The sequence below is a fragment of the Corythoichthys intestinalis genome, chromosome 9, assembly GCF_030265065.1.
Source record: "Corythoichthys intestinalis isolate RoL2023-P3 chromosome 9, ASM3026506v1, whole genome shotgun sequence".
NCBI lineage: Eukaryota > Metazoa > Chordata > Actinopteri > Syngnathiformes > Syngnathidae > Corythoichthys > Corythoichthys intestinalis.
Window position 1 is genome coordinate 48,189,152 of NC_080403.1, and position 20,025 is coordinate 48,209,176.

The 20,025-nt window shown below is 37.9% G+C and overlaps 1 protein-coding gene across 1 annotated transcript; it reads right to left on the reverse strand.

Annotated features, from left to right (window-relative positions):
• Positions 1-7,431: 7,431 nt before the first annotated feature.
• Positions 7,432-18,562, reverse strand: LOC130922387 (heme transporter hrg1-A-like). The gene is made up of 3 exons (XM_057847134.1): positions 18,122-18,562; positions 12,189-12,356; positions 7,432-12,055 (listed from the first exon to the last, which is right to left on the reverse strand). The coding sequence occupies exons 1-3, from the start codon at positions 18,249-18,251 to the stop codon at positions 11,919-11,921; spliced, it is 435 nt and encodes a 144-aa protein (XP_057703117.1). The 5' UTR covers positions 18,252-18,562; the 3' UTR covers positions 7,432-11,918.
• Positions 18,563-20,025: the final 1,463 nt, after the last annotated feature.

The window sequence follows — 20,025 nt, forward strand, 5'->3', positions numbered from 1 at the left end:
TTCCTTGTATTTTATCATCAATGATGAAGAGCTCCCATGCATCTTTTCTGTGAGACAGCGGTGCTAAGCCCTTGTGGAGGCACTGACCGATTTCTGAGGATATTGTGGTTCTGTGTTCTGCCCTGGGTGGGAGGTAATTCTCTCTAGTAAGAGCCCTACCAACTAATTCTGGTGGCCATGATTTGGACACTTTCTTCTTCAGAGGACACATACGTGGAATCTTATGAGTCAGATTGATCCTGTTCAGTTGGATTTCCAGGTGGACAACCGCCACTGCCACCTGAACAATAGTCTGGGTCCTTTAATCAGAAATTTTGGACCAACCCTGTCACTGCCTCGCCATCATCCAACATCTGTTGGACCATTTCAGCTATAAATCTAGCAGCTATGACATTTTGGATAAGGAAACATAAGAGTAGTGTTTTCAATAGATCAATATGTAGCTGTGTAAAGAAATACACACACACTATATATATATATACAGTAATGTTAGCTAACCTGGGCTAGGTTCGAATCCGATTTTTTTCGTGTTTTTCCGACTCGACTGAACGGGAAAAGTCACATAACAGTGGACCATTTCAAATTCCATCAAGGTCACTTTCGTTTGTGGTTAAAATTCCATCCGGGCCAGATTTTTCCAGAATATAGCTGCGGTCCGAACTGTCAAGTCCCCCAAATTGGAATCCATGCAACAATTAACATCAGCAAAGAGCAAGATAGACCGGGTGCTACAGTAGCGGTGCAGCTGTGCATTAGCGTTAGCGCATAGCTTAAAGGCTGCTTTTGAGGAAGGAGCGGGCTTGACAACAGTCATAAAAAAAATAAGGTTGAGGATAAGCCTGACAATGCTCGGTTTTCTCTCTGCTCCAATGCTCCTGCGCATGCGGGCCAGTTTGCTCGGCGCATCTCGGACTGCAAATTAGAGCGCATGTGTGATACTTGAACAGGCTCAATGGACAAAGGCAGTCTGAACGGGTACGCCAAAAAAACAGATATGACAAAAAATCGGAATTGTGCATTAGGACCTGCGGTATGAACCTAGTCTTAGTTAGCTAGCTAGTTATGAAGAAGATTCATTTGTTGATAAATAATAATAAAAGAGTCATGAAAGACACACACATAAAATACTATATTGACATAATACTTACAGTACATGTATCAGCTCTTGCTGTGTAAAATAATCTTTTTAAGGGATGTCACTTTTTACATACCTAATCTGTGTGGTCCACGGTAAATTTATTCCTGACAGGCAAAGTTGATTAGAATGAAAGATTCCCATTGGATTCCATAGAAAATGCATCTGGGTCATTTTTGACCCACTTGAGGAATTAGGGTAGTAATACAAAAATGACAATTTCTTCAAATGTATAAAATTTTCATTGAAAATTTGAATGGCATTATATCAAAAATGTTTTTTGAGGAATACCTGGAATATGAATAACAACTTTTCGTTCCGAAGATATTTCAAGAAAACAACCTCACCGGGTCATTTTCCACCCACTTATGCGTCTAAGGGTTAAAATGGATTTTCAGCGTTGTGCTTTGGAGCGAAGTTGCATCAGAACCTAGCGGTGTCTCTTGTGAAAAAAAAAAAACGTAAAAGATGTATAAATACATCTTTGGGACACTGAAACAATGAAAAATAGAACGTATTTATACGTTTTTGGGAGCAAATGAGTTAATAACGGTAGGGTCGATTCTATCCTTCCAATGTATGGGAAGACAATCTTAAATTACCTGTGCAGCTAAACCCATTATATTTCTACATATAAGGTTGCGTAAGGTTAGTGGAGACAATTTGAGCATCCTCAAAAGTTAATAGTGTTACGTCCCAACCGTCCCTATGCAAACCTACACCCTTGATTGTTCTATATTCTATTATTGTTTTGTCTACTTTTTTTTTGTCCTGTCAAATTTATCACGTTAACGGGCGATAATTTTTTTAAATTAATCACATTAAAATATTTGACGCAATTAACGCATGCACGGAATGACCCGTTAATGCGTTGCCTCAAACAGTTTATAATGACGCAATTTTAGCACATTGAGAGCGAAAAGGCAGAGAAATGCGAGTGGACACAGGCGTTCATCGGACCGCGCCTTTTATTGGCCTAGGCCTTGGCAACTCTTTCACAACAATTATAAGTATTGCGGCGAACGACGTGCGGAAGAATGACAGGAAACGTTCTTTTTCTTAACATGCTTAATTGAACTCAAGGCAGAACATACTATATACCATTTGTGGCCACCACTGACAGTAATGGTTGCCTAACTTCCCATCATGCATTTGGGCAGAACAGTTAAGTCGCTGCAGTATCATTTAGTGAAAGCACTACAAAAAATAATATTCCTATCTCTCAGAGGAGACGATGTTTTTCTGAACACGCTTCACTGAACACACCGCAGAACATACCGTATACCATTTGCAGCCACCCCTGACAGTTATGGTTGCCCATCTTCCCATCATGCATTTGGACATAACAGTTAAGTCACGACAGTATCATTTAGTGAAAGCACAACAAAAATAATATTTAGGGCTGTCAAACAATTAAAATTTGGATCGAGTTAATTACAGCTTAAAAATTAATTAATTGTAATTAATCGCAATTCATCGCAATTCAAACCATCTATAAAATATGCCATATTTTTCTGTAAATTATATTTATATTCTGTAAAATAAATTGTTGGAATGGAAAGATAAGACACAAGATGGATATATACATTCAACATACGGTACATAAGGACTGTAGTGGGCATTTCACTCTACTGTCATTTAAATCTGTCTATGCTGTCCTCACTCCGAAGCGTCTACTTTTTCCAAAGCTAGACAGCTAGTGAACGACGCCTTAATACTCAGACTTCTTCCTTTTTCATCTGATTTATTAATAAAATGGCCTCAAACCATTGTCCTCTTTAGACCGTCGTAAAACTACAAAAAAAGTACACAAGCATTGAATTAGCAACAATGTTAGCTTAGCACGCTATACAGGTTCACTAAACATAAACAAAAAGCGTCTCATACAAAAAATATAACATTTCGCTTACTAACATAATATGTACATTCTTTACAACAACCATACTTACGGACAAATCTTGTCCAAGGATCATATAAGCACAACATTACAACGTAGGCGTCAGCCCGAGACGTCCTGCAGCCATATTGAAATATAATTAATTAATAATTTTGACAGCCCTAATAATATTCCTATCGCTCAAAAAAATAATGTTCACAAAAAGAAAAGCGCTCAATGCAAAGAGAACTGGCATTGCCAATCAAAAGAGCTATGCAAAATAGACTTTGCCTTGGTTAGATCTCTAATTAATTTAAAACTCGCCATTGACACCTTGTGGTGATTTCAATCACTACCTTACGTATTGTAGTTAAAGACACTGTGGAAGAACGGCAGGGAGCCCGGTGTGAGTGTCACCCAATGGCGAGCTATGTTTATTTTTTAATTAAATTTTTTTACAAATTTATCAAAACGAAAACATTAAGAGGGGTTTTAATATAAAATTACTATAACTTGTACTCAAATTTATCTTTTAAGAACTACTAAGTCTTTCTATCCGTGGATCCCTTTAACAGAAAGAATGTTAATAATGTTAATGCCATCTTGTGGATTTATTGTTTTAATAAACAAATACAGTACCTATGTACAGTATGTTGAATGTTTATGTCCGTCTTGTGTCTTATCTTTCCATTCCAACAATAATTTACAGAAAAATATGGCATATTTTAGAGATGGTTTTGATTGAGATTAATTACGATTAATTAATTTTTAAGCTGTGATTAACTCGATTAGCAATTAAAAAAAAGTTTGGTTTTTTTTAGAATATATGTTACACAGAATATACAGTATGTTACACAGGCCATAGTTTTCCTAGTTGATCACATAATGCTGTACAAGTGTGTATCAAAGCAAGGCACAGCACCATAATGTCAATTAAAGACATAGCAGAACATGAGCTAAAAAAGAATTGTCGTTTTGAGGTTCATTCGGTAACGTTCTCCACAAACATATAGAACATAGAGCACAGAAAAACTCACTGCACTAAAAACAGACTTTCAAAATAACCTCATCATCAAAAGATTAATATTGCTTCTCACAGGCCGCACAGGTCTGAAAGTACAGTCAACAGAACAACCAGCCGAGTGTTTACTTTTCATCTCGGCAAAAACATACAGGACAGTACTTGAGGGACATTTGGCTAGTGTATACAGGAGGCACACTATGGACTACAAATCCAATTGTAAATACCAACGAAACCACAGTATTTTTTTTTTTATCATCAAAAATATCACAGATGTTCATAATACATCATATTCAGTACAACTGGTGTTCGGAGGACCCCTGCTGTGTAATAAATGAACCATTCTCCTGTCTATGTACACTTGAACGTGGAAGTGGGCGTACATATTTTAAGAACATATGGACTAGGTCTGAGGAAAGTCATGTGTGTGAGGAAAATAATACTTTTATCTTTTGTTAAATAGCTGTGGGTATTTAGCATTTTATTGTACAGGATAGTCAAGATATTTGAAAGTCTAAACCATAAACACCAAGTCTCACCGCATTCTGCCAGACTGCATTTAGTACTTGAGACTACTTCCTTCCCTGATTTGTGTAGAAAGGGCTCCTATAATTGAATAAAATCAGACCCCTCCCCTCTTTACATACCATGTGCGCGCACACACACTTTACAGGCTTGTATATAAAGTTAATAGGGCGCATTTGGTCTCAAAGCCCCATCTTGCTCGGTGGAAACTGAAGCGGATAGTTTTTCGGTTTCCTCATATCGAAGTTTATAACACTCCGTTAAAAATGTTACCATGGTGATATAACCACAACATCGCAATTACCGAGATGCAAGGAGACTGTGGGAGCTGACAAACAAGCTAGTTGAATGCAATAGGGAAAGAGCTCCACCAAAAAAATGTGAAGGATATTTGTCAATAATTGCCAATATACATACAGTATTGTTCTGTTCACATGTACTCAAGGGCATAGCTTTGGTCTCAACCTTGGTAGGGACCAGTGCTTAATTTGTAAATCATAAGGTGCCGGAACGCAAAGTACATGCGACAGCACAGGGATGACGGCACAGGGACAGGTCCTGGAACATATGCAGAAAATGATGCTGAAAACAAAACGCAAATGCCCACTTGCCATGCTGTGGGACTTTCTTTTTTTTCTTTCTTTTGTATGTGCTTTTCTGACTCGTTTTGAACCATCTTCTTTTTAAAAAAAGACAGTAAATGCAACTGTCTTTTTGGCATGTTGAAATACCGTTTCATCCTGGCTGCTTGCTCCCCAGATGCCGCAAATTTCAAGTTTTCTTTTTTTTTTTATGTCAGGCCCAGTCAGGGGCGTTGTTACGTCCCAAGGACGGCTCGCGAAGGGCATAACATAAAACAAGCCACACAAATGTACTAGTGGACACAAATTTATTTACACAACAATCAAACTCGCAATGAATATGTACAGAATGCCGACGAAGCGTGACATCAGGGTAAGCCCGGGCCAAAACAACAAACAAAAGGAACTACACTTAAACCCCACCCGTTAACTAAACCCTGATCATGTAAAAGGAAAAAAGAAAAGACAGCTTCTAACCTAACTTCCTACTCTATACAAAACAGGAGAAAACAGGTTGAACAGAAATGGCGACTTACCCTTACTTGCTTCAGTGCTCTTATTTACAGTGGTGAACAAAAACGATCCAATAACGAATAAACACAAAAGACCTCACTGAAAAAAGAGGGAGTGTATCAAAGTAGCGATCAAATGCAAACAAGAGTGAATGGCGAGCAAATAGCTGGCGAGGAGGAACGCGGCAGAATGCTGTCAAATGCGACCTCACAGAGCGTTGACAGCGGCAGGTTTTTGAAGCTTGGCGCCTTTTTCATGGCCAATCAGCGACGTCGTTGGTCTGTCCTGCGTCGATCAGCTGTTGTCACAGTGGGAGGGGAAGCAGCCAGCTGGTGGAGGCGACGATCAGCCGACTGGAAGAATCTCAGAAAATCAACCATTAAACGGCCAGGGGCCGTCACAGGCGTGATTTGTTGGTCCAGCTTTTCAGTGCATCAACAAATCTCTGACTCTTTCAAATGACGTTAAATTTTTATAAACAACATGCAATTCTTTAGATTTGTTGTGTAAATTAATTCATGCATATCATTATTTTATTTCATACTGTAATGTCCGTAACTATGTGTAATATTCTGATATAATGTTTTCCGAGGCACCCTGAAGTGCACGCAACGTTACTGTTGTTTAGGTCACGTGATGCGGGAGTGCGATAGAGAAGCACAGCCTGCCGAGAGCCTCAAGCTGTGTTCGTACTGTTAGCTCCATGTGTTAATAAAGAAACAAAGTTGTCAGAACGTCGTGTGTTTGATACCTTTGTCAAGAAAAAGCTTAAAACAAGACACTATGCACGATCCGTTTAAGAGACGCTGGGACTGGAGAGCTGTGAGTAGTAGGAAGCGAGGGGGAGACGAGCGAGAAGCAAAAGTTCACGGTCGAATTTGCCAGCAGTCCACTATTATTTTGTTTATTGTTTTCTTATTGTTGCCACAATAAAGTGGAGAAAGCCATCAACGATTCCTCTCCTTCTTTACCCCCAACGTTTTTATATTATTATTATTTTATATGCACGAGAGGTGCCGGATCTACCCAAATAAGTCCCGGAACACAGGGAGGCCAAAATCAAGAGGTGCCAGATCTTGTTCCGGCAAGATCCAGCTCAAATTTACCCCTGGTAGGGACGATATAAGAGCAGGGGTTAATTTGTGCCGGATCCTGCCGGAACAAGATCCAGCTCCTCTTGATTTTGGCCTCCCTGTGTTTCAAGACTTTTTTGGGCAGATCCGGCACCTTTCGTGTATAGAAAATAATAATGATATGTGGACCGGTGATTTCCGTGGCTTGTTCGTCGTCGCTCCTACAGCCGGTTCTTCCTTCGGGGAGGTGGTGTAGTGTATAAAAACACAGCGACACCTCGGACGACTGTTGCATGGAGACTTTTATAAACTAAACAAAAACCAACGGGGGACAGTCAGCCAATCAACGGCGCACTCCTGTGTAACTATCCTTTTCGCGCCCTCTCTCTCCCCCTTACGCTCGCCCACTTCTTCTTCTATGCCAAATTGGCAATGCCGATCGCACTGAAACGGGACAGCGGCCCCTTGCGGATGCCGGTAACAATGTTGTTTATAAAAATCTAATGTCATTTGAAAGAGTCAGAGATTTGTTGATGCCCTGAAATGCTGGACCAACAAATCACGCCCCTGACATTTAAAAAAAAAAAAAATGGAAATTTGCAGCAACTGGGGATCAAGCAGCCAGGATCTTTCATAAAGAAGGAAGATGGTTCAAAACAAGGCAGAAAAGCAACAACCAGCAATGAGGGCAGCAGCAGCGATCATGCTAATGGGATGGACCGGGTGCAGCAAGAGGCCTGGCTAGCTGCTGTGCCGCTAGCCAGGTTCATTGACAGCCAGCCAAGCCGTGGCAGGAGGCTGCTACCGTGGCAGCAGATGGTCAGGTTCAGCGCCATCCGGAGCGGGGGCCAGCTACAGCGCCAGCAATCAGCCAGGTGGACCACCAACAGCCGGAGCAACAGGCCAGTACCCCTAACTCTAACCCCTTAAGGGTTAAATTATAGTTTTAAATTTAGCAGGACAGATTGTAGTTTTTTTAAAATATATATATATAAATACAATTGTTGATGAATATTTGTATTGTCAAAATGTTTTTCCATGTGCTTATATGACTCAAATATGTACCTAATTCAGTTTTGAGTAAAACCACTATATTACATTGTAATTCTGATTTAAAAAAAAAAAAAGTTTAAGTAGTTTTCACATACAAATACCAGTAATACTTAAAGGTTGACAGCCAGCTCTACCAATGAGGTGTCCTTTATTGTTATTTTCAGGGAGTTGGCAACCGTACCTATGAGAGACATATCAAAATGTGTAATGGTGTAATTGGCCAGCATTTTAATGTTACTTAGGCAATGCTGTGAGTTTTTCATCTAAAACAGGGGTGTCCAAACTTTTCGCAAAGGGGGCCAGATTTGCTGTGGTAAAAATGTCAGGGGCCGACCTTGGCTGAGGTTCTTTACATACAACAACAATGTATTTAAACAAATTTTAGCAAGCCATTCTGTTTCACATTTGCTTTTTTATTATAATTTCAAGTATCTTAAGCATGTGTTTTGGTTCATTTGAAACATGCATATCACATGCAGTTGACCATTCACTTAACTTTTTTTTCTTAAACAAATTAGCTTTAGGTTGCTTCAGTTTCTTGTAGCGTTCCTTCCCTGCAATCTTGTCGTACACGTCAGTGTGTCTCGTTCGGTTGTGTCGCTTGACATTGAACTCTTTAAAAACAGCCACTGTCTTCTGGCAAATGAGGCAGACACAGTTGTTGCGTAGTTCAGTAAAGAAATACCGTATTGGCCTGAATATAAGACGGAGCTGATTATAAGACAACCCCCTCTTTTTCTAGACTCAAGTTTATAAAAACACTTTTTGAACACCAAATTAATTTTTATACAGAAAATAATTACAGTACATCTGAAACAAATGATTATAACATTATATTTGAGAGAAAAAACATGTTATTTTGCCTCACTCAAATCTTAATATCTGAACATTTAAATAGGTAAACTAAAGTGCCATCACATTCGTAAACGAATGGCTTCTGGTTTTTGAAATGTAAATAAACCAATCTATTGTGATAAAATAACAAAATTGCAATAACTGCATTAACCATCAAAGTGAAGTCTAACTGTAACTGTAGTCTTGAAACAAATCTGAATAAGGAAAAATATTGCAATAAAATAATGCAAACTGGTTAAACTTGAGAGTAGCTGAGATGTGTCATAACTGTAGTCTTGAAACAAACCTGAATAAGGAAAAACATCGCAATTAAAGACGTCCCGATTGATCGGCATCGATCGGGTCCTATCACGTCATTTTTAAAGTATCGGAATTGGCAAAAAAATATCGGACATGCCTTTTTTTAATATACATATTTTTTTAATTTAAATCGTTTTCTAATTGTATTTAACGTTACAGACAAAATGTCTTACACTCATCCAGAGTAGTTTTGGCTTAAAGTAGGGCTATCAAATTTATTGCGTTAACGGTGGTAATTAATTTTTTTTTTTTATTAATCACGTTAAATAATTAATGCATGCTCTGCACGACCCACTCACGCATTGTCGCGTTCAATCTATAAAGTCGCCGTTTTACCTATAGATAGCGCTAATAGGCAGCGTATAATGAGTAGAGAGAATTTTGACAGCCTTTGGAGCCTTTTTTTATGTGGCTAAAGCCTTACAATACCTCTCTCAGCAATTAAAAATAACGTGGGAGGCAATGTGGGGAAGAAAGGTAGTAGTTGATCATTTTCTTAACACACTATGTTCTTTCCCAACGCAGAAAAGATATATCAATTGGTGCCCCTATGCACAATCATGGTTGCACTTCCTATCATGCATTTGGGCAGAAGTTAAATGGCTGCAGTATCATTTACTGAAAGCTCAACAAATACACTAGATGGCAATGTTTAGTCACAATATACAAAGTCACATTTATCCTTTAAGAATTACAAGTCTTTCTCTCCGTGGATCCCTCTCACAGAAAGAATGTTAATTAATAATGTAAATGCCATCTTGAGGATTTGTCATAATAAACATATACAGTACTTATGTACTGTATGTTGAATGTATATATTCGTCCGAGTTTTATTCATTTTTTTCTTAATGCATTGCCAAAATGTATATGATCGGGAAAAATTATCGGGAATGATTGGAATTGAATCGGGAGCAAAAAAAAGCAATCAGATCGGGAAATATCGGGATCGGCAGATACTCAAACTAAAACGATCGGATCGGGAGCAAAAAAAACATGATCGGAACAACCCTAATTGCAATAAAATAATGCAAACTGGTTAAACTTGAGAGAAGCGAGATCTGTCATGACAGAACATCGCTTCAATGATATCTGGCGCCATCTAGCGTCGTGAATGGGTATAATGTCTAGACCGCGAATATAAGACGACCCCCAATTTTTTAGTCTTATTTCAATGCAAAAAACACAGTCTTATATTCAGGTCACTATGGTAGTCCAATTTCCACCTACTCTAGAAGCACCGGCCCTCACAGTCAACGTTCCTTTTTTTTTGTTTATTGTCGCCATTTTAGAACATTTGGGGTAAAGCATCACACGGATTGATGTCACTCAGAGTACTGCTCCCCTCTAGTAGGAAAATGAGGAAAAGCACTTATTGTAAGTTACTTCATATGATGCTCAATTTATCAAGTCTATGTGCGGGCCAGATGTTATGGGTTTTATGACAGAGGCTGCGGGCCGGATGAAATTTGACCACGGGCCGCATTTGGCCCCCGGGCCGGACTTTGGACATACCTGATCTAAAGGGTTTCTCAGATGACTGCGCAAATTCTATCCTTGGTGCAAATCACACAATAAAAGCCCGATTGGTACATCTGCTACCTCTAAACCTTTCTCAGGACAAGTTGTATTCCTTTGTCATGAATTATTTTGCAGGAACAGAAACTGTGAAATAGGCCCTGCTCTGTAAAAATGGGAAGTGTTTTGATGTTGGTTTGATGGGTGTGTGTGAGCATGTTTTTCAAATTCCACACAGAGGTTTTTGAAATCATCATTTTATAGATGCAACCCTTCTACATACATATTCACTTGGATGCACAAAGTTACCTTCTCATACTGTGAAAAGAAAATCTCACTGAGCGACAATTGATTGGTAGATTAAATTGCTATTATAAAATTTAAAATAATGCAAAAGGCACTCTTGATGACACATCCTTTTATCTTTATCACATCTCATATTTCAAAACAATACGGGGAGGGGGGGGGCGAATACTTTATATGGGAATGCTCTGTCACACCTAACTCATCATTGGTTAAAAAAAAAGAAAAAGTATCGTCTTCAAGTACAACCAAATTGAGATATCAGGCATATTGATGGAGTGGTAGTGCCCCCTACTGATAATTACACGAAACTGCAACTATACAAGATGCTTACTGAAGAGATTTCAGAAAACGCATTGCACTTGCATGTACATTATATACATCATTTGTGAGTCATCACGGCTAGAACAAGAAGAAACCTGAACCTATATTTACAATCAAAATTTGTTCCACAATATTGTACTGGCTTCATTCTATCCAACGCGTCTCGATAGATGGTCTTATTTTCTAACTAGCAATTTCAGCCTCGGTCAAGGCCGGCCCAGCATATACGCAGACTATGCAGCTCCTAAGGGCCCCTGACCACTTGGGGGGCCCCCAATCTGGCTTTTTTTTTTTTTTTTTTTGTACTACAGTTTGCTTTATTTGACTTTTGTGAGTTTTGATACTTGATTACAAGCTTAAAAAAAATAAAAGTTCTTCCTTAACTTCTTTCTTTCCTCTTTTAGAAAAAGGTTTGGCGCTATCTACTGTAAGTACTGACAATCATTTGGGGGGAGAAATTTTAAGTATACAGTGCAACAAAATCTGATTAATATCCAAAATATGGACGTATGGGTTTCACAGTATACTGTGACGAAGTGGTGGGCCAAAAATACGGGCCCCTTTGCATTATTTTGCTTAGGGCCCCCAAATGTTCAGCCTCGGTGTTCAGCAATCTCAAATCTAACCTGCCCAATCATAAACATAACAAAATCTATGTTAGCAATGTGACTGTTTCTTTACCAATCATATACCAAATCAAAACCTACCGCTGGCATACGGTACATTTTTGTCAAAACAACTATGCTGACCACTACAACGAAGTGGTAACTGTGGTAAAATGCCCTTCAAATACTAAGTATGTCCTTTAGTCCTTCATTTAATCTTCCCCACTCATCAGTCGACTTCAAAAGTCGCTGAGAATACTGATGTCGGCGAACTCCTTGCGGTAGCGATGGCAGGCCAGAGCAAGCAGAGAGGACCACTTGAGAGTCATAAAGCTCCAAACGCAAGACAAGTAGAGACTGCGTGGGTCAGTCAGGGCTGCAGAAGAGAAAAATGTCATGGTAATTCATATTTTTACAGATTGATGTCATAGAATCATCCATTTTCAATCTATTTTTGTCCTCGTTAGGGTTGTGGATGAGGTATTATAGGCGAACTATTGGGGACTCACACTCCTTGTTCTGGATAGCAATTGACAGGAAGGTGATGAAAGCGACAACCGCCAGCACAGAAAAGAATAAACCGACGAAAAAGAAAAACTTGAGCCCTTTCAACCAGGTTCGCCAGTGGTCCTGCAGGTACATGATGTGAGTTATGAGGGTCCACAGTGCCAGCACACCTGAAGGGCAGAACATACACAATAAAAGGGCTATTTATGTGCAACAGAGCTGCAACAATTAACCGATTAACTCGAGTAATTCGATTAGAAAAAAGCTTTGAATCAAATTTTGCTGCTTTGAGTATTTGTTTAATTAGAGTGGCGTTGTAATGGTTTGTTTTTAAAGTTTTTGCATTCAGTTTTATTGATTTGGGTGGATATACTGCTCGTTAAGCACAACAGTGAATATAACACGACTCACTGAACATGGCTGAAACCAGCTGCTCCCTGTTAAGACCAACATAATGTATGTTTTTTTTTCAGCTAATATGTTTTTTATGCATTCGTAATTTAGCTTATAGGTATATTTAGCCGTTTAAAAAAATAAAAATAAAAATAAACTTTTGCGTTATATCACATATAAGCTAGCAGACTTTGCTATGCAAGTTAGCCAATTGTTCTCTTCTTGCACTTCGATCCTCATTAATTAATTTATTTTTTTATACCTTTTGAGGCTAAGCTAAGGTATTTTAATTTTTTTTTTAAATGGAAGTTCTATTCTGGATAGGGTTTTTTTTCATTTATTTTAGGGCTGTCAAATGATTAAAATTTTTAATCGAGTTCATCACAGCTTAAAAATTAATTAATCGTAATTAATCGCATTTCAAACCATCTATAAAATATGCCATATTTTTCTGTAAATTATTGTTGAAATGGAAAGATAAGACACAAGACGGATATATACATTCAACATACTGTACATAAGTACTGTATTTGTTTATTATAACAATAAATCAACAAGATGGCATTCACATTCTGTTAAAGCGATCCATGGATAGAAAGACTTGTAGTTCTTAAAAGATAAATGTTAGTACAAGTTATAGAAATTTTATATCAAAACCCCTCTTAATGTTTTCGTTTTAATAAAATTTGTAAAATGTTCAATCAAAAAATAAACTAATATCTTGCCATTGTTGATGTCAATAATTTCACAATGCTCATGGTGCTGAAACCCAGAAAATCAGTCGAACCCAAGCTCCAGCAGAGAGCGACAAAACACCAAAAAACCCAAGTAACAAGTGGACATGACACTGTGCTGTCATTGTAATCTGTTTGAGTGGGGCATGTGCGTTAATTGCGTCAAATATTTTAACGTGATTAATTTTAAAAATTAATTACCGCCCGTTAACGCAATAATTTTGACAGCCCTAACAGGCAACAATCCAAACGTATAGCATTCATTTGTGTTTACATTCAATTAAACCCGGAAAGAAAAGGGCTGACGGGAGAAGCCGAAGCTTATTAGATCCCGTCCCCAGTAGACCATAGGACGCAAATTATTGAATAGCAATTTTAACATTTCAGATTGTGTGATGATTACAAGTCCCCCCCCCATCCCCCCCCGATTGTGTAAAGGTTCATCTTCCGAATACTCTTTTGTCGATCACGAGTGTTTGAAGAAACACTCGGGAATTTTATTTTGTATTTGCATTCAATGCTCATTTGAAAGTGCAATCTTGAAATGTTCCGTATCCGATTACTCGATTATTCGAACTAATAAGTTGATTGATTAATCGACTACGAAAATAATAGCTGCAGCCGTAATGTGCTATATGTCAAGTGTCAATATAATGAGAGCATGGATTAATACTGTTTGAACTCATTTCAACAGGAAAAATGTATTATAACCTTAGTCACATAATTAAATTCATAAGACAAAGTAACACCAGATTGAAACATAATTCAGCGAGATTTTTTTTCTCAATTTTTAGTTAATGGCCTTGAAATAAATATTTTCCATATTATCTTTTTTATTTTTTTATTTTTATTTTTTGGTGACAAAAGTGTGATTTTAACCAGTCCCACCCATTTAAAGCAACACCAGGTAACTTTTCAACCTTTATAAAATATTTTCATAACATTTGTGATAATATGTCGACAGACAACTAGTTGAATGACACCTCTTTTATATCTTGAGGGGGTCTGTATCATTTACACCAGCAATAATTAAATTTGAGGAGGGTGGCAGGAACCCTGCCCCTCAAAAAACTACAAATGTCCTGACTGCTTTACGCAGGGCTGTTATGTAGGCTACAGTAAAATTCAACTGAGAGTGCTATGCCTGCCTGCTAAGCAACAAAACAGTATAAATAAACATCCTGTGCCTGCCCCTCCACATCCCTGGGATTATCAAGCCCTCAAACTGTGATGCTCCTAAATTTTTTGACAGCAAAGTCATTTATAACATCAGTTAAATCCAGTTTTTGAGGAAGCTCACGCCATACGATATGACCGGCTTTACCAATTTGGTGCAGACGAAGAAGTGGGCAAGCGTAAGGGGGTGAGATCGGAGTTGTTGAGAGTTGTTGCGCGGTAGCGCTGAGTTGAGTGGCTGTGAGTCCTCCATTGTTAATAAAAGTTCCCCAAATAAAGCCATCCGACGTGTCTCTGTGTTTTTATGCACATCGCCACCTTCCTCAAGGAAGACCCGGACAAACTGACGACAAACGAGCCGTCCATCCGTCCACTCCACACTACGGTGCAGAGTTGAAAGTACCGCAACTTTCCATAATATACTATAAGTATATATCGAGTAGAACATAATATTTAATCAGACAATGATTAAAATAAAAAAGAAGTATGTGAATGTAAAGTAAAATAAATTAAGGGACATTCAGGTTGCCGGTTGCCCCTCCCGATCAACGGGCCTAGCTTTATGGAATACTCCACTTCCCCCTTTCTCCATTTCATTATAAAGACAGAAGTCGATGCGAAGGCTTTCGTGTGAATCCTGCAAAGATGGCAGAGCAACAAAAGAGACAAAAAGTTTTGTCTGAGGAGGGGGAAAAAAAAGGCAGGATATAAAGAACTCGTCAAGTGGGGGGATCACCCATACTAAGCCACACGGTTGCTAACCGTCATATGCTATTGTTTAGCCACAACGGGATTCATTACTTTATTACTATTCATCTATCACACAACCGCTGGAAACAGAAATGTTGTTTAATCCATCTGCAGGCGACCGAGAGATTGATTTTTGATTGATTGATTGATTGATTGATGATTTTACAACACCGTGGGTGTGCGCTGATCCTTATTGGAAACACAGTCTTCCTTAAGGCAAAATAAAAACTAAAATCGACCAAAACTGAAAAGTTACCAAGTGTTGCTTTAAATTCAGAAAATTGCACACACGGCTGTTTAACCGCTCAACCACAACAGCTCGTTTTGGATACTTGTGATCAGAACCATGACTCAGCAAGTTGTCGCAAGCTGAGTCAGTTAGGCAAACTTGTTTTTTCCTCCTTTCGTCGCTGCAAGACTTTGGCATGTTGAAGGCTTCCAGTTTCTCTTGGGGGCAGAGTTAAACTGTATAACAATGGGGCATAAGTGAAGTTGATTACAGGACAGTGTATCCTATCACATAAGAGAACTTTCAGCGGGGCATTTACAAACGTAATCTAAGATCAAAGGTCACATCCATGGATCCACTTGCATGTCTGAAATTATTTCAGAGTTGTTGTGACTGCAGGGAACTACCATAGTTTTCTTTAACCTGAATTCTTTTTTTTTTTTTTTTTATTTAGCTGAAATTCAACACAGCATTTCAAGTGTCGTTCGGGTCACAAAGAAAACTGAAAATGCATTTTTTTTCGTAATTTAAAATAAAGTCATAGGCAGGCATGAAACTGGGTAACATGCATGTTTTTAAAAATATAATTTCTGTTATAAAGGCTAGGGTTTGATTTAAAAAATCCTTATGGAGGTAGATTTGTGTCTTTATTATTCAATCAAAAAAAGAGTTGCTTCAATCAAATACAAAGTTGCTTCAATCAATTTGAAAATATTTTTTTATTTGAAATATAGGTTTTTTTATTGACGTGTCAGTTTTTTTTGAAAAGCAAAAAGTTTTAAACTTTTTTTTTTTTTTTGTGCACTGTCTCGGCACACTGGTGGCCGGCTGTCGAGTGGACGGCCAGCGAGTAACACGATACTCATTCAAGGCTGAAGCAACAGGGCTCCCGGCGCGGACGCCAGCGACTCGCCGGTAGTCTACGACAGAGCACTGTACCATCGCGGGCACTCACCGATGTCACACCCCCGTAGCGGTGCCCTATTTTCGGCTTGGACTCCATCAGAGCCCGATGGCTGGATGGAGCCCTGGTGGCCATGATTCTTACTTCCTGCTTTTATGTCATTGGCGTAGTCACCTGCCACTCAAACATGTCGGAAGTAGCGTTGAAGTTGGCTCTTTGTGTCAAAATGATTCAATCGAAAAAAAGTGCCTTCAAAACTTTTTCCACTTAAAAAAAAAAAAAGTGCTTTCAAAACTTTTTCCACTTTAAAAAAAAAAAAAGTTTATGCCTTCAAAACTTTTTCCACTTCAAAAAAAAAGTGCATTCAAAACTTTTTCCACTTAAAAAAAAAAAAGTTTAAAACTTTTTTGCTTTTCAAAAAAAGTGACACGTCAATAAAAAATATATATACTTCAAATAAAAAAAATATTTTCAAAAAAACGTTTTTCCAAAAGGTTTTTTTTCTTTGATTAAAAAGTTTTTTTGATTGAAGCAACTTTTATTGGGATTGAATGATTTAGACACATATGTCCTATCTATAATATGGCTCAAACACAAAAAGGATTGCTTCGATCAAAGAAAAGTTTCAATGAAAAATGAAGTGTTCAAATGCAAATTTCTGAGTCTCAAATATTTTTTCACATTCAAACCTTTTTTTTCTACGATTTTTTTTTTTTTTGATTGAAGTGATTTTTCTTTTGAAAATATATATTTTTTGTTTGAAGCAACTTATTTTTTGATTGAATAATAAAGACACAAATGTCCTAGCCAAAATGTGGTCCAAGCGCAAAATTACATTACTTCAATCAAAAAAGTTGTTTCAAAAAAAAAAAAAAAACTTGACTTAAATAAAATACAAAAAATGTATATATATATATATATATATATATATATATATATATATATATTTTTTTTTTTTTTTTTTTTTTTTTTTTTTTTTTTGAGTGAAGCAACTTTTTATTTGATTGAAGCAACTTTTTTTTTTTTTTGATTGAATAATAAAGACACACATGTCCTAGCCAAAATGTGGTCCAAACGCAAAATTACATTACTTCAATCAAAAAAGTTGTTTCAATAAAAAAAAAAAAAAAACGAGTTAAAATATATATATATATATATATATATATATATATATTTTGATTGAAGCAACTTTTTTTTGGGATTGAATAATAAAGACACACATGTCCTAGCCAAAATGTGGTCCAAACGCAAAATTACATTACTTCAATCAAAAAAGTTGTTTCAATAAAAAAAAAAAACTTGACTTAAATAATATATATATATATATATATATATATATATATATATATATATATATATATATATATATATATATATATATATATATATAATTTTTTTTTTTTTTTTTTTATTGAAGCGACTTTTTATTTGATTAGAGCAACTTCTTTTTTTTGATTGAATAATAAAGACACAAATCTACCTCCATATGTCCTCATTTGATTTGTTTTTTTGCTCTGTGCTGCTATGCAACTTCTCACAGGTCAGTACTGGTACTACAACAACCATCTGCGCGTGCTGTGTATCTGTGTACTCTGCTAGTCATTTTAAGTACGGTAGAAAAGCAGTAAAACACACCACCCAGCAATTTTAAACATATATTCAATTTGTCTTTTTTCCCCCCAAACAATCAATTTGTCGATTTGGAACAAGCACGCTTTGCTATGGCAAAGATTGACAACTCCACATTACCTGACAGTCCTCCCATGGCTGCGGTCCACGGCTGTCTGTACACGACGTTCCACACCAGAAAAGCAGACATTCCCACAAGCAAACCGACCGAGGCATAGCCGACACTCACGTACGTTTTGTTTACAACCATGATGTCAAAAACACTGAAGTAAAAAAATAGCAAGGAGGTAAAAGAATTCAAGAGCTGCTTCAAAACAAATCTAAGATTCGCGCACAGGCGCAAAAGACCAAAGTGGCGCACTTGCTGTCATATACGAAAAGCCTCCATGGCGAAGCGTTTACAACTCCGTGTTGATCTTATCTTGTTGTCAGTCTCAAACAGAAAGTGTCCTTCTACGTCGTCGGACGCTGGGCAAAAACACTATCATGTAACGATTCGATGCCATGTGAGTGGGAACGCAGCGACCTCTTGGGGAACAAAAGAAAACACTTGTATGAATGTGAGAATCATTCCCAATAATTCGTTTCCACTTCAAGCAGTGGTGGATAAAGCACGTCCTTTACGTACTTTTTTTTTTTTTTTTAACTGAAGTATAAGTACAGAAACAGGTGCAAAAAACTTGCATATGTAAAAGTGCAAGCATCTAAAAAAATTGACGTAAAAATACAAAAGCACTTGCTTTAAAATTTACATTATGTAAAAAGCAGAGGTGGGTACAGTAGCCAAAAAATGTACTCGAGTAGCGTTACTTCAAAATAATATTACTCAAGTATAAGTAGCCATCCCAAAAATGTACTCAAGTACAAGTAAAAAAAGGACTTGGTGAAAAGAATACTCAAGTAATGAGTAATTGTGAGTAACTGCTTATAATTTTTTTTTTTTTTTAACAACAGTATTTTTTTCTCAGCATAAAGTTATTTACACTCACCGGCCACTTTATTAGGTACACCTGTCCAACTGCTCGTTAACACTTAATTTCTAATCAGCCAATCACATGGCGGCAACTCAGTGCATTTAGGCATGTAGACATGGTTTAAGACAATCTCCTGCAGTTCAAACCGAGCATCAGTATGGGGAAGAAAGGTGATTTGAGTGACTTTGAACGTGGCATGGTTGTTGGTGCCAGAAGGGCTGGTCTGAGTATTTCAGAAACTGCTGATCTACTGGGATTTTCACGCACAACCATCTCTCGGGTAAAAAGAAAAAATATCCAGTGAGCGGCAGTTCTGTGGGCGGAAATGCCTTGTTGATGCCAGAGGTCAGAGGAGACTGGCCAGACTGGTTCGAGCTGATAGAAAGGCAACAGTGACTCAAATAACCACCCGTTACAACCAAGGTAGGCAGAAGAGCATCTCTGAATGCACAGTACGCCGAACTTTGAGGCAGATGGGCTACAGCAGCAGAAGACCACGCCGGGTGCCACTCATTTCAGCTAAGAACAGGAAACTGAGGCTACAATTTGCACAAGCTCATCGAAATTGGACAATAGAAGATTGGAAAAACGTTGCCTGGTCTGATGAGTCTCGATTTCTGCTGCGACATTCGGATGGTAGGGTCAGAATTTGGCGTCAACAACATGAAAGCATGGATCCATCCTGCCTTGTATCAACAGTTCAGGCTGGTAGTGGTGGTGTAATGGTGTGGGGAATATTTTCTTGGCACTCTTTGGGCCCGATGGTACCAATTGAGCATTGTTGGAACGCCACAGTCTACCTGAGTATTGTTGCTGACCATGTCCATCCCTTTATGACCACAATGTACCCAACGTCTGATGTCTACTTTCAGCAGGATAATGCGCCATGTCATAAAGCTGGAATAATCTCTGACTGGTTTCTTGAACATGACAATGAGTTCACTGTCCTCAAATGGCCTCCACAGTCACCAGATCTCAATCCAATAGAGCATCTTTGGGATGTGGTGGAACGGGAGATTCGCATCATGGATGTGAAGCCGACAAATCTGC

Bases quoted from the DNA above. Each gene is read 5' to 3' on its own strand.
- LOC130922387 (XM_057847134.1), bottom strand. From the start codon at position 18,251: ATGGTTGTAAACAAAACGTACGTGAGTGTCGGCTATGCCTCGGTCGGT. The intron at 12,357-18,121 runs GTAATGTGGAGT...TCTGCCCTTCAG, and splicing joins AGCCATGGGAGGACTGTCAG to GTGTGCTGGCACTGTGGACC. The intron at 12,056-12,188 runs GTGAGTCCCCAA...TCTCTTCTGCAG, and splicing joins TGCTATCCAGAACAAGGAGT to CCCTGACTGACCCACGCAGT.